This window comes from Polypterus senegalus, chromosome 13 (genome assembly GCF_016835505.1).
Source record: "Polypterus senegalus isolate Bchr_013 chromosome 13, ASM1683550v1, whole genome shotgun sequence".
Lineage (NCBI taxonomy): Eukaryota > Metazoa > Chordata > Cladistia > Polypteriformes > Polypteridae > Polypterus > Polypterus senegalus.
In genome coordinates this window covers 6,365,072-6,389,447 of record NC_053166.1, presented here as the reverse complement: position 1 = coordinate 6,389,447, position 24,376 = coordinate 6,365,072, and the positions used below count along the sequence as shown (strand labels likewise).

The window sequence follows — 24,376 nt, the reverse complement described above, 5'->3', positions numbered from 1 at the left end:
TGTTCAGGCAACAATAAGCAGTAACTGGACCCCCTGATCACCCCAGGCTATTTCACACACTGCCTGCTGAACTCCCGTGATTTTTCCTTTCTTGTTAATGTTCTTTTTTATTATTATTCTGGTGTGTGTTCAGACAACAGTCTGTGTGTGTGAACACCTAAAATATCAGATTGTGAACAGACATATACAATATGGGGCGGCACGGTGACGCAGTGGGCAGCGCTGCGAAGGGGCGTAGAGTCTGCATGTTCTCCTCGTGTCTGCGTGGGTTTCCAACCCACAGTCCAAAGACATACAGGTTAAGTGCATTGGCGGTCCTAAATTGTCCTGTGTGTGTCCTGCAGTGGCTTGGCGCCCAGGGTTTGTTCCTGCCTTGCGCCCTGGTGGCTCGGATCGGCTCCAACAGACCCCTGTGTTAGGATATAGCGGGTTGGACTGACTGACTGACATATACAATATATATACACGCACACGCACTCACCGACCACTTTTATAGTACCCATTGCTAGTTCCCGGTTGGATCCCCTTTTGCCTTCAGAACTGCCGTAAATTCTTCGTGGCTCAGATTGGCTTTAGGACTTCTTGGCTCTTTCTCTGTCTTTTGCAAACCTCAAGTCCGTAATCTTGGTGTTATCTTTGACAGTAACCTCTCTTTTGAGAAACGGTTTCATTCTGTAGTCAAGAGTTGCTTTTACCAGCTTCATCTGTTAGGTAAGATCAAGCCTTTTGTATCTGCTAGGGATCTTAAGAAAGCTACTCCTGCTTGTATCTTCTCTCGCCTTGATTACTGCAACTCGCTGTATTCTGGGATTAGCAAATTTATGATCTGCAGGTTACAGTTGGTCCAGAATGCTGCCGCTCGCTTTCTGGTTGGGGCAAGAAAGTCTGATTCTGTTTCTCCGATATAAGCTTCTTTACACTGGTGGTCTGTCAGTTTTCGAATTGATTTTGAAATCGTGTTGCTAGTTTTTAAATCTTTACATGGAGTCGCTCCTGCCTATTTATCTGAATTGTCTGTTTTACACCAGCCATCCAGAGTGCTTAGATCTGCTGGTCAGTTGTCTCTTGTTGTCCCTCGTACCAAGTGTCACACTAAGGGGGACAGACAGGACTTTGTCAGCTGCTGCTCCTCGCCTGTGGAACTCTTCACCTCGTCACTTGAAGGAGTCGTCGACAATTCAAAACGAGATTAAAGACTCATTTCTAATCACTTGCATTCCGTGACCTTCAGTAATACTGATGGTGTCCTCATTGTGATTATGTAACATTACTTCTATTTATTATGTATTTTATTTATGTTCATTTATTTTATTTCTATTTATGTTATTCATGTTAATTATATGTTTTTCTTTTATTCGATTATTGTTAAGCACTTTGGCCACAGCACTCCTTCCTCTGAGCTCTGGCATCAGCAGGGCATTTTCTTCCAGAGAATTGCCACTCACTGGCTGTTTTCCCTTTTTCGGACCACTCCCTATAAACCCTAGAGATGGCTGTGTGTGAAAATCCCACTAGATCAGGAATTGCCAGTATGGCATCAAAGCTGCATGCCACATTCAAAGTCACTTCAATCCCCTTCCTTCCCAATTCTGACGCTCGGTTTGAACTTCAGAAGAACGTCTTGATAATGTCTACGTGCCAAAGTGCATTATATTCGTCTTATATATATTTATTTATTATTATTTTTAATGTACTGTAAAAAGCCAAACTTCCCCCTGGGGACTAATAAAGTTCAGTCTCTCTAAAATTGTAGGTATGATAAAGAAAATCATCAGTGTAAAACAATCCCGTAAGAATACATTAACCATGTATTTTAAGTTAAAAAAACTAGAATACAATAAATAGTTAAAACGATCATTCTAAACAGATGAATGCTCGCTTATACACTTAAGCTATGTTTTAGCTGTCAATATCAATTAGTCGTTTCAGTGTGCTCGACTATTCTCATCTAATTGTTGTATTGCATTAAACTCCCAATGGTACAAAATTTTAAATTTGCATAAATCGAGAGTATTTGCATAAGGTCACGCCCCTTCGGCCGCCAAATCACCTTCGCGCCTTTCACTGCTTTGGTTTCCGAGGCAGTGTGTCTCACCCTGACAAAGTGGGATGTGTGTGTAAAGTTTTGTTGAGACTAAACCAAGACGGTAGAATTATATAAAGAACAAACACACACACACACACATTGATTTTTATATTAAAATGTGTGCTTCAATGTACACGAGGTCTCAATATTCTCGATTCTATTAGAAATGTGGGAGGGGAGGGTTGTTGTCGTCTCCAGGAGGCGTCGAACAAAACCAAACTGTTTTCAAATCGTTCTTTAAGTAAATCTTCAAAACACAATTACGTTCTGTGAAGGCTTCCTTCCATGTTAAATTAGTTCCTTGTGCCCTGAAAATGTTCTTAATATGCATGTTGACAAAGCCGAAATCATCAAAGTACAGTATAGCGGGTTACCGTGGGACACAACAGACCAAGACGACCTGAACTGAACCTGTAGCAATGGGCCTTTTAAAATCATAAACCCATTGATATTTTACTAAAACTGTTATCAGATTAATGTCTTTTCATGGGACCTGTTACGGATCTATAAAGTTTTTCTTTTCTTTCCCTATGGCATCAAACCACGTTTCGGGGCCAAGCGCTCCACCTCATCAGCGTTTTCTTTTATTTTTTTATGTGGATTTACGAGTTGCCACCCAGCTGAGTGGCACAAAGGCAAAGCGAACACCTTCTGAGCGAGTCGCGTTGGTAATGATTTATTCAAAGCCACTCTAATTGGCCCCACAAGGCTGTCAGGACGAGGCGCACAGCAGCCAATCTTCTGAATCAATCATCTGTCAATCTGAAAGTCGCTTCGACAAAAGCAGCGGCGCAGCAGAGTCCGGGCTCCTTCGTGTGGCTCTTGGCACTCGTCCCCAGCGACATGTCCAGTGCAGACTAGCCGAAGCCTCGTTCGACCTCCTCTTTGCTCTGTAGACGAGTGGTCCGCCGCGATGGACAAATTTCCGATTCGCAACTTCAGCACCGCGAATAGCTCCCTGAGCCGACAGCGCTACTTGTCGGGCGGCCAGCAGCACCTCGACTCCGCAGAGCTACAAGTCGCCATCCCGGTGGTGCTGGGAGCCATCTGTGTCCTGGGCTTCGTCGGCAATGTCACTGTCGTGGGAGTCCTGATGAGCAATGCGCGGAAGGGGAAACCGTCGCTGATTAACTCTCTGATCCTGAACCTGAGCATCGCCGACCTGCTGGTGCTCGCCTTCGCGGTGCCCGTCAAGGCTGCCGCCTACTCCAAAGACAGCTGGACTCTCGGATGGTTCGTATGTAAGACTTGCGACTGGTTCGTTCACTCGTGCATGGCAGCGAAAAGTTTCACCATCGCCATCGTGGCCAAAGCCTGCTTCATGTACGTGAGCAACCCTACCAAGCAGGTGACCATCCGGACGCGGACGATCGTGGCTGTGCTGTTTGCCTCCTGGACGCTGGCCTGCGTCCTGCCTTTGCCCCACTGGCTTTTTGCGACCCTGCGGGACGACGGGCGAGGCTTTATCTGTGTGCAGGCCATCCCCATATCGGCAGACCACTTCATGTCCATCTACCTGAAGGTCTATCCTTGTCTCATATTCTGCGCTCCCTTGAGCTTCGCCTTTGTCTACTTCTGGAGGGCGTACGGCCGCTGCCAAAAAAGAGGAACCAAAACGCAGAATCTTCGAATGCAGATCCGTTCCCGCAAGCTCACCGTCATGCTGCTCTGCATCGGGGTGGCCTTTGCCATCTTGTGGCTGCCGGAATGGGTCACCTGGGTTTGGATGAATCATGCCGAATCGGATGGCCCCGTCCCACCGCTCTATCTGGCCATCTCCGCTCAGGTGCTCATGTTCACCGTTTCTTCGGTAAACCCTTTCGTCGTCCTCTCCATGTCCGAGGAGTTCAGGAGTGGTTACAAGGGGCTCTGGCGCAGGCTGACCGTCAAGAAGGCAAAAGCCGACCCGCCCGTCATGAAGGACAACAAACAGGAGGCGAACAGGACTGAAGCGCCCGCAAGTTCCTTGCCGCCCCCCGAGCAGAGCCCGACTCCAGAGGAGCCTCCACCCGAGCCAGAGCCCTCCTGCAGCCAGACCACCCCCGACAGCCCCAAAAGCAAAGACAACATCCTCCCCGACGTGGAGCAGTTCTGGCACGAACGGGAGTCGGGCTCAACTAGCCAGGAAAATGACCCGGTCCCCTGGGAGCATCAGGAGGCGCAGTAGGGCTGTCCACCCTAACGGATGAGCCGCAGCCAGTCGGACGTCAGCGCTCCAGAGGCACCGAGTAACGCAGAGTCGGGTGCCACGCAGAACAAACATCACCGTTCAGTGTTTCATTGTGACCTTACCATCTGTGTGCGCGTGTATAGGAGCCGATGAGTTGGCACGCACTTCATGCGGTGTGTGCCGCCTGAAGAAGGACTGAGTGCTGCCACGGGCGTCATTTCCATTTACTTCACCCAAACGCCAAGTTCCTATAAACTGGGAATTGTTGTTTATTTATTTATTTATTACTTTTTAGAATCATTGCTGGCTTCTGACTGCGGGTTATTCTGCCGTTCTTGATTCAAAAAAAGCAACATTTTAAAGTTTTCACAGTGCCACCAAGGACAAGGACACAAAACGACGACGGAGTCTAAATGAACCCAACCTGCGTGTTCAGCTCGCCGCCACTTTGCTGATCGCGTCCTGCGCTGTGCTTTGCTCTTGTGAAGTTCGCCCCGATTGTCCTTTCCCTATCTCCTTTGTCATTTAAACTTGCTCTGTGTTAATTAGAAGTCGCAAATCTCCCTAAGACTGTATAAAAATAGCTTGTGTTGAACTTAATAAAAGCACATCTGATCGAAACGTTTTCGTTGACTACCTTGTGTGCCGAGAGGAGTTCAAAACGCGCCGCCAACGTCTTTGCAATTCTCAAAATTAAGGCGACTGTTATGTGCTGAAAATGAATTCTTATTCACATGAAAGTCTTGAAAATTGCTTCACATTCCGAGCCAAAATCCAAACATCAAAGTGACAAAAAGAACTTAAGAGAAGACGAATAAAGCCGACTGGACTTAAACAACGAGAGAAAACAGCGCCATCTGCTGACATGAACTAATACAAGGGTACTGCGTTACAGTGACTATCGAGGCCATTACTAAAAAGCAAGTTTCAGCATAGAACGCCTGAATTGCTGGAAAACGTTCGTATGAGAATCCTAGCGACTCACGTGCTTTAACTGGCACGGGACATTTATTGTAAATTGATTGCCCGAACCTGATTATTTCAATACATGTTTCGCGTGACTCGGAATCCCATTGCGACTGAGAATCAAATTGGACGTGACAATCCCTACTCATTTATAGTGGCCCCCTAACCAGCCACCTCAGCCCCAAGTGTATGTGTCGTGGCAAAAAAAAACAACGCGACGAGAAAGAGAACTTATAGACTTCACAGAGGCTAAAACTAAGCACTGTGTCACTGTACCACTTGTAGGCATAGAGGATGCTGAACGAAGATGGTTCTTACTTCATCTTCAGTGTTAAATGAACTGCATACTGTGTGTATTCGTTGAAGTGTTATTGTAAGAGTCCATTTAACGCTGGTGATTTTATTGTGTAAAATGTAGCACTTAATTCTTAACCCCGAAATCTTTGCTTTATCAATGTATTAATTCCTTTGATCCATCCATTATTTATGTAAACACGCTTTATCCTGCTGCAGCCTATAGCAGCTAATATCACTTAGGGGGCAAATAATCTCAGGGTAGAACGCCAGTCCTTGGCAAGGTAAACACGCATCTTCAGTCCAGCTAACCTGCATGTCTTTGGACTGTTGGAGGAAACCAGAGACCCCTGAAGGAAACAGAGATAACATGCAAACTCCACACTGGCAGTACCAGGGACGTGAACACGGTCTCATTGCTGCGCCACCCGTTCCTCGCTTTTAATCCAGGAAACACTCAAGCATCAAATTCGGCTTTTATATAATCCATTTTACCTTGAAAGTCATCAAGTTAAAACTTGCAAACTATATTGATTTTTCGTAACATGCGCTAAAATAATTTTCAGGCTACTCGGAAAAAGTGTATAGAACTTCTTTTGATAAATTATTTAATCGATCCGTCTACTGAACGTGTCTCACCCAGTTAGAAGACGGCTTAGGCCGGGTGACGTAGACCATCTCGCCATTATGACGCGTTAAGATGGGGGCAAGCCCCTCACAGAGCGCCCTCACCCACAACTCTTAAAAATAAAGGCGCCAAAGTGGTTCTTCAGGGCGATGGATGGAGGAACCGTCCATTTGAAGGTTCCTAAAAGAACGTTTATTGATTTAGATCCCTAGCACGTTCGGGAAAAATTTGTAAACGAGCAGTGGGTTCCTGATTTTAAAAGGACTCTTGCTACATACAGGTTTTGTTTACCTGTTCTGCTGTATACGATTTTTGTTTTGTTCTAATATTAAACACCTTTTCAAAGCACAAAGAATATATTTCAAATACAAATTACTCGTCCCAGAATGAAAGAGTTTCTTTGTCAGGAAAAGGTGAGCCACACAGCCCAGTGAAATGTCATTACAGAATCCTTATTTGCTTTGGCTCAAGCGCCGTTGCACGCACGTGACGAATCCATCCACTTTTTTAAGCTCAAATACACACGGGCCAGTTTACCATTGCCAATCCATCTAACCTGCGCCTCTAAGACTGTTCGAGGAAAGCCAATCAAATAAGAGCGGATAAAACCCCATACTGGACTTGAATCTCCGGTCTCCTTAGGATGCAACACACGCATGCGTGAATTCACAAATTCAACGTATGTTAATCTGAGAGACCGGAGAAAACTCTGGACGGGCCATCTGTCCATCTCGGCGCACACTCGACTTGTCTGTGTGCCCGGCAGGAGTACACGGCGACATGGTGAGGATTTGAACACAGAAATGGGAAGAATAAAGCAGTGCGCTAACAAGCAAGCAGGGGCCTACCAATCGCAAAGCACGAGTTGGAATATTCCGGTTCTCAAAAAATCAGTACTGTACTACAAGTCCGAGTGTCCAATAGAGCGCCTTTCACATTCCTCTTCTCTGTATTTTTTAATGGAGGCTTTACTGTCTTTAATTATATCTTAATATTGATTTCCTATACAGGTGGACGTTTTGTTGTTTGTTTGTTTTTTTTTTTTTTTATTTCACATTGTTAACCCCAGCGCTTCATGCGAGTACAATAAAACTGCACTGATTGGCTTCAGTCGTTGCTGATTGAACGATTGATTTATCCTCCTCTTGTGTTTGTTTTAATTTTTCTGGATCCCGATGTACCATCCCTCTGGATGTCAAAACAATTCCCCGAAATCTCAATAGGGCTTTTATCTGTCAAGCAGATTTGAAACGAGCGGCCCACAAACAGTAAATGAAGATCACTTCAGACCATGTCTGTGGATTTGAGCACAGACCCCTACAACCCCCAACTATCACTATGGTAACTGAAAGGTTTATTTACTTCTGGTGAAATTTTCATTTCCATCAATAAGAAAAGCTAACAAGCTTTGCAGCCCCAACGGTTCAACGCTTTATTAAATAAGAAGCTTTTCATAATTATTGGGCTCCGTGGCACTTGCATAGCGCAAAATTAGCGAATCGCCCCCGCCCTCATCCCTAAATAATAGCGTTTACACTAGAACCCCACATTAACGTTCTATGGCAAGCTGAATTAACATTTCCAGTTATCTCAAAATGACTTTTAGGTATTATCTTAAAATGCACTTAACTTTGTAGGATATCTGAAACTCGTGCCCATATCTTAAAATACGTTCCTTTTCGTTTTAAGATATCTGCATTACATTTTGAGATGTCTCAAATATATGCCCAGATATCCAAACATATCCTGTCTATTTTCAGAAACCGGAAATGCTTTTCAAGATATCTGAAAATAAAAAGAAGGTGAATTGAAGATGTCTGAGACGCATTTTGAGATGTGTCGAAATGACTTTGCAAACATTTTAAGATATCTTGAAATCATATTATACCTGTATTGAGATGTCCGTTACTTTGGGCAAAGAAGAAAAGAGAAGTCGGCAGTGATGGGCGCATTTAACACGGCAGGAACCACGCACCCGGAATCCTGGCCGTGCTAAATGCGCCCAGACAGGTCTTTGGACGGGACAGCTGTCGACACTTGCGTTACAAGAGTAGCGTCTTTGTGAAATGTTTTCAGTCCATATCGTGTTTTTGATAAAATAGGTCTTTAAAACGATCAGATGTGTACCGCATATGAGTGAAAAAATGGAGCAGAGCTGTTGTATGAAGGTCTTCATTGCGTTCGTATATATAAAGGGCGACCATATTCTCCCTGCAAGAAGAGGCACGTCCAGGAATGTATTCAAACACGTTTCTACTGCTCATGCACACGACAACTCTATAAGGAGTTCAACCACACCAATCCACCCTTCAGAGCCACTCATATAAGGCAAACGAGGACCTTCAACAGCACTTTATAATGGAAGAGTATCCGTGCCAAAATGCCATGCAGCCCAACATATTTCACTACATAGTAGTGTAATACATATGCAAGAGGTGCATTTCATTTTGTCACGGTTTTATCGCGTCCTAATTAAAAACAGATAAACCAAATGATGTAGTGAACACGCTGGATTGCATTGCATTTTGGCACGAATAACCTTCCTTATGCACTTGCTGGTGTTACCTCAGTCTCAGGTTACCCTTTTGTGTTTTATGTGGGCCAGAGTCAGAAAAAGGAGTTCGTTCAACATGTCTGTAATTATGTTTTCAATTTCACTGCAACATAAAATATGTACAGGGGTCTCGCTACCTGCATGCCATCATAGCGGCCACTTTGTTTCTTTCCTATTAGAAGAACATTAAATATAACAGACCAGTTAAGTGAATACACTTGACTTCTAGTTTTCCTCCTCTTCCTCTGTACGTTTAGCACTCGTTTCCTCAGAAGTTGATGCACTTGGTGCTTTCTGAGCAGCTCTTCTTTTCTCCACCCTAGCGGCTCCCATGTTCTCTTCTTCTGTGGGCATCTTTTCGCGTTAAAACTGATGAAGTCAGTGTTTGTGCTGCAATTGCTTAGCGCGTTTTTCTTAAATTTTCACTTAAGCTCTGTTCAATCTGCTTCAAGAATGATTTAAGATATAAAGAGGTATAGGAAGTGACGGCGAAGGTGGTGATGGGAACGGCGCATGCGCCCGCTACCGAGCGTTGATTCAACAATAAAATACAATACAAATAAAAAGAGCAATAAAAATCATCACCCCGAAAGTCGACGATAGAGGTCACATAGCATATGTGTACCAAATTTCAGGTCAATAGGTCAAACGGTTTGTGAGCTACAGGCGATTTAAAATCCAAACGGACAGCCATGGTAGCGTATTATATAAGAAGATACATACACTACACAATATGTGCAGTGTCTCATCACCTACAAGTCATGTAATACAAAATATATTTAAATAATAATCCTTTACATTTCTACAGCGGTTTTCTCACTACTCAAAGCGCTTTACAAAATGACTGAGGAGTCACTCCAACCAGCACTAATGTGCAGCATCAGCCATTTTTGCGTTACTATGCTCACCACACATCATCTGTTAGAACGTGAAGTGGTTCGGGATCGGGATCCACCCTACTCTTTAGGAAGGATCTTTTATGAGAGAGTCAGGGCCTCGGTTTTAACTTTCATCCGAAGGACGGCAATATTTTTACAGCCCAGTGTCCCCCAGTCACTGCACTGGTGCATTGGGATCCACATAAGACTACCGGGTATGCGCATATATATTTAAAATTACACAGAAATAAACTAAACGGTATAGAAAGCCAAAAAGCACCTCGCACCTCTCAGCGGGCATTACGGAATTGGGAGCGCACCCTGGGGTATTTGTGCCCCTTTTCCCATTGAGAATACCATATGCCACTTACGTGACAGGGGTTTTGATGATGTTAGTTTCCTCCAAGCTTTGCAATGACTCCGTTTCCTATTAATATTACATTTATCAAAACATTCCTGTGTTTTAGCTGACACAACCCAATTAAATTATACATACACAAATCTGAATGGCTGTAATTGGAAGGCTTTCACTGCATGGGTCGTAGTGCAATGTCACACTACCACCACACGCATTCGATGACTCAGTTGAATTGGAAAGCCCCACACTGCCGCTCCGATCGTATTTTAGCTCTATTGCTGAATTATATGTGAACATCCCTACCGTCTTAAAAATAATAAGCGCCAAGAGCGATGCCAGAACCATTTTAGTTCCTAAAAAGAATCAATTTCCTGAAGGTTCCAGAAAAAACATTTACTTATTTTACGGTAACCGGTAAACCACCATTAATAGACCCTGACAGATCTTTAAAGTGCCAGTGGGTTCGTGGTTATAACAACACTCTTGTTTCATACAACCACTCAGCCTCCTGATTTGCTGTATCCTAATATACGTCGCCTGCTATACATTAAAGAATTCTGTTTTGTCCTCATGGTACAGGAATCTTTTTGAAGCCCTAAAATGCCTACTTCATGTACAAAGTGCCCTTCACAGATTGAAATATTTTTTTGTCAATGCACGCTTCCGTAAAGAACCACACAACCTTGTAAAAGTGTCATAAAGTACGCGTTATTTGCACGAGTGTACACTTCAAGCAAGTCCTGACCTACCTGGCACACTTAACTCTTCTCGGCGTCTTTGTGATTTCATTTTTGGCATACACACTACCCTCTCTAAGGGAAGTGGGAAATTTACCTCCATGTGTCTGGCATATCAGTTTGAAACCAAAAACTTTAAGATACTGAAAGTGTCTCCATTTTCCTTCGTTCAACAAGCACAAAGGAGAGAGCCGCGTCGCGAGCCGTCTTACTTCGCGCCTTGATCTCACGCTTGCGCAGTTCCCAGTTCACCAGCCTCGCGCCATAAATACAGATGTCTGATTGGTCGGATGCTGCCTGTTTTGAATAAAACTAATTGGATTGGTCCTTTTCAATGCACCGAAGAACGGCAACGCTAGAGTGCCGTTTTCTACAACGACTTGCACTGCTTTGCTGTTGAACCGAAAACGAGCCGTGTGTAAAACACGGGACAGATGAGGATTTTAAAAAGAAACCGGTACACCAACATTATGCATGAAATACGGGACGTTTGTTAACATTACATATAATTTAATAAGCACCTACGACTGTGTCTTCGTCTGCATTGAAACAGGTTGGCTCCCAGTTTACCGACAGTGTTTAAATTTGCTTCAATTAGTCTTCGAGGAAATACACCGGGCCACTTCCTTTCTTGTTTAGATACGGACGATCACCGGCCACGTAATTTGGTAAACCTGTTTAACTGCTCGTTAACGCAAATATCTAATCAGCCAATCACATGAAAGCACCACAATATAGTCCTACTTAAGGATGTGGACATTTTGAAGACAACTTGCTTAAGTTCACACCGAGCATCAGAATGGGGAAGAAAGGAGATGCAAGATATCTTTATTGTCACCGTAGGATACAATGAAATATCACTTTGAGCAAGTGACTGAACATGGAACGGTTGTTGGTGCCAGATGGGCTGACAGGAGTATTTCACAAACTGCTCATCTCCTCGGATTTTCACACACAGCCAGCCAGTTTTACAGTGAATGGTCAAGACAAAGCCCAGATTTGTGCCCATATTTATCAAGAATCTTAGAGTAGACAAATTAGAGTGATGCAGGTTTGCTCATACTCTTAGAAGTAAAAGCATTTTATCAATATTTATAATTTAGGAAACTACTTCTAACTTTACTTGAATTTAGCAGAGCTCATGTGGTGTCCAACCTCGCTAGGAGTAGCCAGATGATAAGTATCAATTTGACAGAGATGGCACATTATTCTCAAGTCTCGAATAACAGAAATTGAAGTGTTGGTAACGTTGACTTATTTTAGCAATGGGGGAAAAAATGCAGCTTTGCAATGGCAATGATTTGGGTTTGTCACAATCAACCGTTCCTTGAATTTTGCATCAAACCTCCTTAAACAGCACATGAGGTAACACAGGCTTATACATCTCTCCAGCACTCCATGGGAGGTGAAGTTAAAAGCAAGTGTCATTCATGTAAACTGCCCACTTTCCTGGAGGAGTTGGTGTGATAAGATCATTGCCCAAAAGTGTCGCTGAGCACACATATGTGAATCACAAGCAATATCACAGTAATCAACACACAGGTGGTCATGGATGCAAACTCTCACTCAATCAAAATGGCAACAGTAACGTGCATCTTTGTGCAATTTTCTACCTTATGATATATTCCTTATTCTCTTACTACTTTGATTATCATCATCACCTTTGTGGTGAACCCTTAGTATTAATATTAGACAACACAAAAGAACACTGATTTCCAAGGAAATTACAAAGTTCCTTTATGATAAAAAAAAAAAAGAAAAAACCTTGAATTTAACTCAAGAGATGTTAAGCTCCAACTATATAATGCACTGGTAAGACCACATCTGGAGTACCACACGAGACAGACAGCAGCACCTGAAGCTGTGTAGTGGAGGTCAACCAGGTGTATCCCCGGACTTAAGGAGACACGTCCACTGTGGCAGACTCAAAGGATAAAACCTGTTTAGACGAGCAGAGGAGACTGCATGGAGACTTCTTCCGGTATTTAAAATCCTCAAAGCCACTGATAAAGGCGATTCAGTAATATGGGTGAATGACATACACGAGGACATCAGTGGAGATGAAGGGGAAGTGCATTTAGAATTGAAGCCAGGAAGCACTTCCGCAAAGTTGTGGGACTCTCGAACAAACTAATGAGCCATAGAGATGAAGTGGAAACCTCAACAACCTTTAAGCATAACCTGGATGAGATATTGGGGCAGCTTAGCTATTAGCTAAACAAATGGGCTTGCTGTACTGTCAAACAAGAGGAGACCATTCAAATGTCTTATGTTCTTATTCTGTGGCTAGGCGTGCAGTAAAATTGTGACGTCATTCATTCTCAAACATGACCTCCTACTCCACGCTGGCAGTGGGTGTAGGGGGCTTCTTAACTACTTTCGTCCTGCTCTGGAGCAGAACAAATTCCTATCCTAATCAGAATTACTCTTAGGAATGGCAGATAAGGCCTGAGACATAATAGATATGGGAATTGAATCCCATTGAGATGCTTTACGGACAATTTGAAAAGACTTTTGGACACCAGGACACCAATCAAATTTGGCACATCCTAAAGAATTTTGAATGGAGGATTGAGAAGAGAAAAAAAACGGACTTTCTGCCCGTCAATGTCAGAAACTGGAAGAATTTTTTGGAAACTCCTACTTGAGGGGGTGAAACCAGCAATTAGGACAACAGGGTGCTTACCTTTTCCCAAAGACAGAAATGGTACATCTTTTTATTGTTTTGTTGAATTCATTATTGCAAAGTCAGGTGTCACTATTTTTTCTAATTATATTATCTTTATTAAACAGAATATCTAATCTTGATATGACCACATATGTTAAAAAAAAAAAAAAACATGGGGTGTACTTACTTCTTCACATGACTCATGCCTGTATGGTCTGTGCTGCAACTCCTATAACAGGGGGTTCCCTGAGCTCCAGTGTACAGATCCAACCACTGAAGGTGATCAAGCTGGCCAGCAACGAGATGGTTCCTTCCGGATATAAACTCGAAAATGGCAATGGTGTCGCTGGAAAAAGGAAAAGATAGACTTCTTACATGAAGTCCTTGAGTTGGGTCCTGCGGGGTGAAACACCAACTGTGAACCTGGTTGAAATAAACACTTGCAGCCATAGGGGTCACCTGAAATGAACTTGTGCAGGCTCCACAACATTTACTTCTAAGCTTTTCATGTTTTGAGGGGTCACTTCAACAACAAATTTCATGTCACCAACATACATAAAATACCAAAAACACCAATAGTAAATAATTAAAATTCAACAAAAGCACACACTCCACATGTCCATTTCTTAAAAAAAGAAAAAAAAAAGAAGAGGGTTTGCCTTTATTCCAGTAAACTGCTCATGTACAGAAATATAGCAACACGTTCAAAATTAAACTGTAGAAACATCGAAACATTCAAACTGTAAACTGATTTCTTACAATGACTCCTTTTAGAAAGGCTGCCACTTGCACAGTCATCCCAGTCCCATGAATAAACCACTGAATATATAGAAATATATATTCATCATCTAAAAACTTTACAAGACTGCATGAACCTTCATGTTAACCACGGATGTAAAAGCATTTGCACTTCTTTGATATCCCTTGAGAGAAACCAAATTTCAATTTGTCCTCTTGGTCTGGACTTGAATATCCAATCTTCAATCATTTGGATTAAATTAATTTTCGGGATACTTCATGTTCATGTATTTACACAACATACAGATAAAACTGTGCAGTCGGACATCCGCTAGATGGCTCATGCAAAGGCTCTTGGATGGATGAACTGCTCTACACCTGGGAGGCCACATTGGATTACTTAGTGGAGCGTCGAGTTGGCTCTGATGCAGTTGGTGGCGGAGGTGGTCCTCGCCTGTCTAAGTCTTCTATGTAGGCCATTATCAGTTTTCTCCTCTCTTCTGGGACACAGTCCAGCACTAAATACCTCTTGTCATTTTGTAAGATCTTTTCGACATCCTTCAGATGTTGATCCGACTCTTGCAACAACTTTCTGGATCTGAAAATAAAAAGATGCACAAGTGAACAGACTGACGACAAATACAGTAGTGGTGGTATTCATGCAGTCGCATGTACAGAGTACAGTCAAATCTTCACTTGCAAGCAATACAAAAATTAAAAATCACAAACCAAAGGATGAAGAACACCACTCTCTGCAATATGAACACCTCAAAGGCACTTTCCCTCCTTCTTCATTTAATGTGTGCCTTTATACTGAAGGGGGGTTATGAGCCATTAGACTCCGCTCTTTCTAAGCAGCCATCTTTCAGGGTCACAAAGAGTTGGTGTCCATCCTGGTGGCACCGAGTACAAGGTGTAAACCAATCCTGGACAGAGTGCCAGGATTAAATTCAAACTCAATCAAAATGGAAATCAGAAAGTAGAGGTTTGTGTGGTGCTGGGTAGTGTCACAGAGCCAGACGAATAACACGTACGTCAGGGGACAACTGTGAGTGAATTCTGCTTAAATGTGGGTGGGAACAACTAAACAGTTCAATGAATGTCACATTTGTAATCCAATCCAATGCCTCCTGAAGGCAGAGATCAGAGTAGGGGAGGCGATTTTAAATACCAAAGAGTAACAGTGCTCCAGTTAACGTCACCTGATCAACAGCAAAGCTATGCTTACAATGGATAAGCCATCATCCTTGAAAAATCTTCTAAGAAGGCCACAGTTAAACATATATGTTAAAACAAAAAACATAAAAGTTAAAACAAAACAAACAAAACCAATAAAAACAAACTGGAACTATTCCGCACTAATTAAAAGCCTGTTTAAAAAGAAATGTTTTCAGTTGTTTTTTAAAAGAATCAACAGACTATAAGGCAGGCTATTCCATAGTCTTGGTGTCACAGACTGAAAGGCACAATACCCATGGGTTTTTAGCCGAGTACGTGGCACAACTAGAAGGCCCTGTTGCCCAGATCGAAGAGTCCAACAAGCTGTATAGCATTGGAGCAGACTGGTTAGGTACTCAGGTGCTTGTCCATGCAAAGCTCTGCAAGTACCAAAACTTTAAAATGAATTCTATAAAACACAGGGAGCCAGTGCAGTGTTTGAAAAATGGGGGTGATATGATCAATCTGGCTAGCACAAGTTAGGAGCCTGGCAGTTGCATTTTGGACTAAATGAAGACATGAAAGAGAGGACGTGCTCAAACCCATAAAGACGGAGACGAATGAGTCAAGACATACGGAGCTGGCGTCGTGAAAACTATCATTTGCCCATGAGATGCAGTAGTGGTTGTAAGTCAAACTGGTCATAAGAGATATATAGATATACATTTTAGTGATATAGATAGATAGATATTTTACATACACCTACATACATATGCCACAATATTCTTTGCTGCTATTGTGCCACGTACTAATACAATAATCAAAACAGCAGCAAGATATGCTGTATAAATTAACCGAGCTTCAGTTACCTTAGGCTACTGATATTGATAAACAGCAATTTTAGATTTTATTTTCTCTCCTTGTCAAGTATTTTGATCTCCCCCGATCTTTCCACATTTATTTTACATAACTGTCTAATACACAAGGAATAATGCGCTACTGTCACCCCAAAACGTTTCAAGGGCACACAGTGGAGTAAACTGGAGGCAGGCTTTTTAGGAGAAAAACCCTAAGGGCAGAGCTTTTGCGGCACATTCACTACAAAAGTTTTAATTAAGTTGTCCCCAAACATGCAAAAGTCAGTCTGAGAATTGTGGCTGGCTCTGCAAAGCCAGGTTTTGGGTAAACAGATGTGTCCCACTTGGATACTGGAGGGCCACAGCGGCTTCAGGTCTTCATTCCAGGAGCTTTCCTTATTAGTAAGAAATTACTGCTGCTAATGAAACAATTTATTTTTCCTTAGTTTTAACACACTTGCTTTTTAATATTCAGCCCTTATTTATTTTTTTACCTTAACCAGCAGCAAACCCTTAATGAGATTCCAAGCCAGATAACCTGCTAACTCAGTGGTCTCAAAATTCAGTTCCTGATGAGCTGCAGTTTTCAAACAACCAAATTCTTAATTAGAAGGCAATTCTTGCTGTTCATGAAGCTGTTCATGTTATTTAATTCTATGGTTTGATATCTGAGTGAACTCATTTTGCCACAACACAACTTTACAAAACTTTTACGTATTCTTCCCGAGATCAGTATAAATATGGCTTTTGGATGAGAACAGATTAATATTTATCACTTTTTTCTTTCTGAAATGTTTACTGAAATAGGTACAGTACATACAAACATATGAACCACCCTGTCCATGTGGCATATTTTGTTGATATCTGGAAATAATAAAAAAAAAAAAAATAGTAAACACAATTTGATAAGAAAAACTAAATAGTGATGCTTCGATCAACTGGCCACTGATGTAAATCCGAATGTTTTCTAAGCTTTACGGTAATCTAGATATTGTGCTTCTTTACGTTAAATATTACAGCACTTTGAGTAAGCATGTGTTTGTGGAACTTATTTTTTTCTTGTTCTTTATTTCACCTTATACAATTTCTTGTATTAGGAATTTGTTACTTTTAGCATACTAGAGCAGTCAGAGCACAGGGTCAACCATTGTACAGCGCCCCTGGAGCAATTGCATGTTAAGGGCCTTGCTCAAGAGCCCAGCAGAGTAGAATCCCCTTTGGCAGTGGCAGGGATTCAAAACAGCAATCATCTGGATACCAGTGCCAATCCTTGACCTCAGAGCCACCACTCCACCCATACATACGATATATACCAGGGGTCTCCAACATGTCGCCAACAAGCTACCGGTAGCTCACAACCCCTTTCCAAGTAGCTTGCCAAAGGGTTAATGAATTCTACATAAATTTGACAAACTGATTAGTCAAATTAGGTGTGGGCAATCTTTCCAAAAAATTATATCACAATCCTTTTAACACAAATCTATCTTTTCAATGTGGCATACACTTAAGAGAATATCTGGCCTCAAACTCATCAAGATCTAAATCCGTTAAGTAGTTAAAAGAGGACGGGTGGACAGACAGACATTGGATTTTGATAGATAGATAGATAGATAGATAGATAGATAGATAGATAGATAGATAGATAGATAGATAGATAGATAGATAGATAGATAGATAGATAGATAGATAGATAGATAGATAGATAGATAGATAGATAGATAGATAGATAGATAGATAGATAGATAGATAGATAGATAGATAGATAGATAGATAGATAGATAGATAGAAAACCTTTAAAATAATGTGCAGTTAAAGTCTCAACAGCATTCTACGCATTTCTGGCGCTTAGTAGGGCCAGATACCTTTCTTGTTGACTTCATGCAGTGCCAGTCACCTAACTAAAAAACACATCACATATGCAACTGGACCTGTGAATACTCTTGTGAAGTGAAACAGTGACATGGAACACAATGACAAATGAAAAAGTAATATCTGTGTATTTGTAATTGCATTGTTTTGACAGCATTCATGTTTGCATTCAACAGTGTGAGATACACTAGAAAATGCATAGACATACAAAATGCACTTGCTGGTGAACTAAATATTTTTTTGTGATATTTTAAAGCAAAATGTGAGCTGTGGACACCAACATTTTGTAAATGTTCAGGCAAAACAAGCTTATTCAGTTTGTTTGGGTTGAAATAAGCTATGAGAATAAACATTAGAACACATGAGGAACTCTCTGCCATTTTCATTTTGTAAAAGTAGCTCTTAGTGGGGGAAAAAGGTTGGAGATTCCTGCTATATACTGCTATGTAAGCAGAGCACAGTCGGGCAGCCTTATGAACAGAGCCACATACAGTATCATCAGTGCACTGTCAACAAGTGTCAGGATCTCTCCCCATTCTCCCAGTATACATTTTGGCTCCCCCTCGAACACACACTATATAGGTGTGACTCTGTGCAGTAATGGTGACACATTATACGGGTGTGGGGAGGGATAAGGGAGGACTTTTTTTTGTAAATCCCAAACAGAACTGCTGCAAATGTTTATATATATCTCACTTTTAGTAGCTAAAAATGGCCAATTTCTTCGTAAGTTCACTTTAAAACTGAACTACACATCAATCAATATTAGACAATAAAAACAGGAGTAAATCAACAAAGCTCCAGAATTAAAAGTTTATAGGATCATCTTCACAAATCTAAAATAATATAATATGTGAGTGGTCACTGCCAGTACCAACTGTACTAGCTGCCAAGTTGGAGGGTGCAATTAATGGTGGATCATAAGGCCAAATGTTTTGGTTATTATACTTGGTTATATTATGAAAAAAATAAATAAAATAAAGCATGGTGTCATCAGAAATTGAATGGACCTTAATGTCTCCTTTATCTTTATAATGTTGTAAACTGCATTCTGACATTTTTCAGGTAAGGGAGATGGACGTTTTAAGGTAAGGTAGTTATACTCTATATACAAGGCACCAGAGAGTTATTTATTGTTTTAGCAATTGTCATAGAAATGAAAACAAAAATAAACAGAATATCTCATTCTTGGAGCACTTTGACCATGACTGCAGAGCTTCTTTAAGGAATAATAATGACGAGAACAGGCTATTCATCCAACAGAGCCTGACAAACCTATTCATTTAATTCCTTCAAAATAACCAAGTTATGTCCAGAAGGTTCCCAAAGTCCTACTTGGTCACTTATTCCATGCATCTATGGTTCTGTGTCAAGAAAAAGTTAACATCACTATTTCCTCTGTTCAGTCTCTCTGGCTAAAGGTAGAAAACATACCAGATGGACCTTCCTTTAAATTTGTGGTAAAAGCAGCTCATCATAAACCATCAATACCATTAAAATTAACCTGAGTAGAACATACTTGTTAACCCACAATAATAGTGCATGTACAATGCATAGATAGCTAAACATTTACATGCACCTTTATTAATGTCTTTTTACTGTACTTAATGATTTATACTGCTGTTAGGCTTACCTATCAATGACAAGTAATACGATAAATGTAAAAACAGCACTCCTCCTGTGCCTCAGTATCTTTGCATGTCTTAAGCTCTCTTGCCCCACATGTACCTACCGCATTCGTCCTATTCCACTGTTCAGTTTCCTTGCATGTCTCAATCTCTTTGTTGGTGCTTGTTTACTCGATCGCGTTCACATAAAGTATGTAATGGGTAACATTGAGGCACCTTGTTTCCCTCCTGTCCACTTTTTGAGTACAAACTAATGGTAGGCAGGTACCCATTACCTACTGTGAAAACCTCATTGGTATTTTTGAAAATACTTCCCAGCAACTCACTTTGCATCCTGTTAGCATTTAGCAACCCAAAAGTACTTGGCAAGTTATACACTTTGTTACCACTTATTTTTTTCAATGTAACTCTTTTTTTCTTAAAAAAAAAAAAAGTCACAATCAGGAAACAAGCTGCACACCCCAAAAGTACTGTGTCATTCATTATTCCTACCACTGAGCAACTAAAGTCAAACTGAAGAATCAGCCTGCTTAGAGGGACCAAACATGGGCACATACATGGGCGTACACACACACACAGGTTATATAATAGATAACAGTTATACAGTCAATCCTCACCATTCACTGCTTCAAGTGTTAGCGCAATATTTTTTGTTACTTCTATTTTTACTTTCGTGTTGGCAAGTTCGGGGAGCAGTAATAGTTTCTTTTACTTTTTAACATTTTTTTTATTTTAAAGAGAATGAAATGTGGACTTTGCACTGATCCATAGGGAACAAACAGCACACTCTAGATTTCTGAGCAAGCCTTGATCATGAAACGTCACAGATTTTAAAGTTTGACTTTTGTTGGGTATGCATGGGCGGGGACATTTACGTGTTTCCCAGGAACATAGCCCCTTTGAAAACTGAGGAATGACTGTAATTATCTATTTTAGCATTAATGTATACTGTATATAGTTACTAAATGCCAGTATTGTTGGGTTCCATCCATTACAGTACGTATGTTTTAAGTCCAATCTGTAGAACCTTTGACCCCATAGAATTTATTTTCTCAAGCATCTTCCCCAGCCTGAGTATTTGTTTTGGTGTTCTCTCTTACCATCCAATTTCAGCACATATCATCAAACTGGAGTGGACAATTATTTTTTTTTAATAATTACACACTAGAGACACTTGCAGACTAGGGAGTCTTCCATTTTACCTCTTTAAATTTTATTTTTCTTTTACGGTATGTAAAGTATGTTGAACTACTCTTAAGTATAAAAATATAAAACAGTAATAATGTTGTTTTTCATTTGTCATTAATTCCGACTATTAAATGAATTTGTCTTGCCATAGTTCACATACTTTAATCTCAGAAATGATCAAATGTGTTTTTAATCTCTCCACAATATTCAGAAAAATGTTTATTTACATTCTCAGATGTTAATACACATACTTCTAATCATACTCAATTTTTTACTTAACTTTAGCTCACTTTCCTTTAGATTGAGTTCCTATCTTGTTAGATTCTTCTGAACTAGACACTAGGTCATAATGATGTGGATATAAAAAGACAGCTAAAACTGGTGACACTTAACCAGTTTTTCTAAAGAATATATTAAAAGTTGCTATGATGGACTGAAAACTGTTCTGACACACAGAATGCTTGATTTCTACAGTAAAGTAAAATCTACAATGGTAGGCATTTCTTACATGATGGGCTAAATGCTGTAAAGAAACATTCTGACCAGTCATTGTTTACACACGTCTTAAACAACTATTATCATACATTCATAATTTCTGTATTATCGATATCTATTATTTATTATATTAAATATCTTACACATTATTACTGCTACTTCTTTGTCCTTTCTTTGCACAATGTCTTGTCTTGTTTGTGTTTTAATTTTAAAATTTTAATTCTATTTTTAATTTATTATTTGCACATCATGTTACACTGTGGATCTGTATACTTGTATATGGTTGAGATGACAATAAAGTTCACTTTGACTATGACTAAAGAGCCATCTAATTAAATGGAATGTTTCTCTAATCTAGAAAGAGCAATTTGCTGTAGATACATGCAGTCAGCTTCGACTACAGCACTCCAAAAGCAGAGCTGCTTTCTCCATATAATATTCCAAGGGTTAAGAACAGGAATTGCTATACTAATAGAAAACAGTTTGCTATTAGGTATGCAACTTGATAACATACTCAGCTTATTCAAATTTGGTGGGAAAGCAATGGTGATAAACTCTTTTCAGATCAATTAAGAAATCTACTCTGACCAACTTTAAAAAATATTTGGATAGTTTAGCTAAACAAATGAGTACAATGGACTAAACGGTTTCCTTTAGTTTGTCAAATTTCCTATGTTCTAAGTTAGGGGTTAACTAGGAAAATGCAGCGTGATACGTCAAAAAACAGATTAACAAGCTAGAAAACCATCAATCCCCGTAACCTCTAGTCAGAATAACACACAGCATGGAAACAAACCTGTAAGTGATGAACTTGGTCTCTTTGAGCAAAGTACGGAAATCTGCTTTCGCAGTTATATACTTGTCTCTGATGTATTCTTCAAATTCTCTCTGCTTTTTCTGAATTCAAAAAAGAAATGTTAATTGTAAATTGGAAAATTACATTAATGGTTTTAATTACACATACATTTTTGAAACAAAATCTTAAAAACAGCTGCAAATAAACAACTGAATTAATTTTTTTTATTTCCAATATATTTCCAAAGACAGAAAAGATTTATTATAATATACAGGTTTTAAGACCTACAGTAAAAGTGAATTTCACTTTAAATCCTTTCCCTGAGATTAAGGAGAAGCCAACATGATAATTTATGAAGACATTGGCAAAACAGGCAATACACTGAAATTCAACAATTCTTCCCCTAGATGGCCGCTCATACATATGAACAAGAGAGACATGAATAATACCAAAAGGAACCAAAATTATACTACTTACACGATCACTAGAAGAAAACTTAATACAGCGAGGATCTTCTTTAATTATTTTTTTAACTTCTTTCCATGTGGTGGTTAGTGTAATCTGCAGAAAGAGTCAAAGTTATGAATTCTAAAGTAAAGGAATATGGACAATCCAGTCAATAGCTGATATTCTTTTAATATTCTCCTTAAAGAACAACATTCATTCCAACAGTTAGGAAATGATTACAATAAAAATAAACCACTCTTTTTGTGTCTTTTTCCGAGAATTGCTTTTCTATATATGATTATATCAGTCAATTCCTTACAGCACTGTATAGTAGCCATGATACTATCAAAAAATAATTACTAAAAACTTTTGAACAAATATGTTTAAATGTATTACAGAGCCACGGTTGACATTTTAAATGGTATGAAAAGGCTGTAAAGCAATAAGAAAGATGGGCTTGCCACAAACAAGGTATGGGACCTCCACTGAATATGTGTCACTAGAACATCGATTACTGCCCTCTTACACCATTTATATTAACGCACGTTATGTTCACTTCAAATGAGAATGGTGGGTCATCTTAGATTAATTTAATAAAAAAAAAAAATCACAGTGGCAGGACAAATGTTCCCTCCCCGCCAAGGGAAATGAATACCAATGGGGTTATTAGTACAGCTTCAAGCAATTTTCCTACTAACTCAGACTCGAAAATTTTACCTTTAATCGTTTTAAGAAAACTATTGACCATTGTACCTTTCAATTACATCAAGTATCTTTACGTCCCCACTATCTTAGATGGCACAGATAAAGGCAAAGCTTTCAAAAGAAATGCGGGCTTGCCAGATAGGAGAGTAAGCAGCCTATCATGAAACCCAACATTAACCATCTTAAATTGGTGTACATTACTTTTTTTTTTTTTTAAGGAGAGAATCTTGCCAATTATTTGAAATCATTCATGTAACAATAAGTGGTTGACTTTATTCTTAAAAGTGTGCTCTTAATTACTCCAAACATGTTAAAATAAGCAACTAGAAAACACCTGAAATAACTTACAGTGTCTGAGCCTGCAGAGCAGAACCAGTAGCCTTACCGATGATGTTTCATCTAGAAGCTGGCGGAAATGCTCCCTCTTCTTCTTGGTAAGAGCCTCAATGTGTTCATTAAAAAGCTTTTCTTTATCTTCTCTTTCAAGTAGAGAAGCCGACTCCCATCTGTGGTCTTTACGAAGCGTCCGTCTTGTGTCTGACCAGGAAACGTCTGAGGATCTCACCTAAGCACAGCGAGAAAGAGAGCTTGAACTACTGAAAACATTTTAGGAGAACATTGAAGGAAAAAAAAAAAAAACTACTGAAAGATTGCAATGCCTGCCAACTTTCAGGAAAAGTCTTTACATGAAATGGAAGATTTAATTGAAGATGAAAACTCCTTAAAAAAAGAATCATAACCATTCAACAGTTTTGAGACATGTGTCAAAGTCCATGGTAAATAGGGAGCCATTACAGTTTCTGCCTTTTCAATGAAGCAAACTTAAACCGTATTTAAAACTGAGATTGGCTCAATTATTTTAAAAATGATAATCAAACTAGCTTAGTTATATAAAAACACTTTAAGAGGTCCCTGTTTGAGAAAAAATCTAAATCCCACAGCACACCGCCTGTCGAATTACATGAAATGCTCACAAACAATGAAGTTGTTTACTCCTACTGACATGGCTCCTGAAGATGTTTCTCATATTCATGTGGAACAAGAGATTAAATCTAGATTTCTTAAGGCAACATCTTCTGAATAAAACCATTTGAGAATTTACAACAAAAGCACTAACACACAAGTGGCACTGAGCTGACAATGGAATGAAAAATGC

At 40.1% G+C, this 24,376-nt stretch overlaps 2 protein-coding genes across 7 annotated transcripts in view; one reads left to right on the top strand and one right to left on the bottom strand.

Moving 5' to 3' along the window:
- The first annotated feature begins 2,746 nt into the window (after positions 1-2,746).
- gpr151 (G protein-coupled receptor 151) lies at positions 2,747-4,877 on the top strand. Its single transcript, XM_039775839.1, has one exon. The coding sequence runs from the start codon at positions 3,000-3,002 to the stop codon at positions 4,251-4,253; it is 1,254 nt and encodes a 417-aa protein (XP_039631773.1). The 5' UTR covers positions 2,747-2,999; the 3' UTR covers positions 4,254-4,877.
- A 9,095-nt stretch (positions 4,878-13,972) lies between these two features.
- Positions 13,973-24,376, bottom strand: part of LOC120543052 (transcription elongation regulator 1-like) — a 91,477-nt gene continuing 81,073 nt past the window's right edge. For 3 of the 6 annotated variants that reach the window (XM_039775888.1, XM_039775890.1, XM_039775889.1), the window contains 4 exons: positions 23,606-23,785; positions 22,546-22,629; positions 22,069-22,169; positions 14,474-14,675 (listed from right to left, as the gene is read on the bottom strand). In XM_039775888.1, the coding sequence (XP_039631822.1) occupies positions 14,474-14,675; positions 22,069-22,169; positions 22,546-22,629; positions 23,606-23,785 (567 nt within the window). Of the gene's footprint in view, positions 14,676-22,068; positions 22,170-22,545; positions 22,630-23,568; positions 23,786-24,376 lie in introns of those variants that run through there. The other 3 variants (XM_039775887.1, XM_039775895.1, XM_039775891.1) reach the window with 2 other exon arrangements.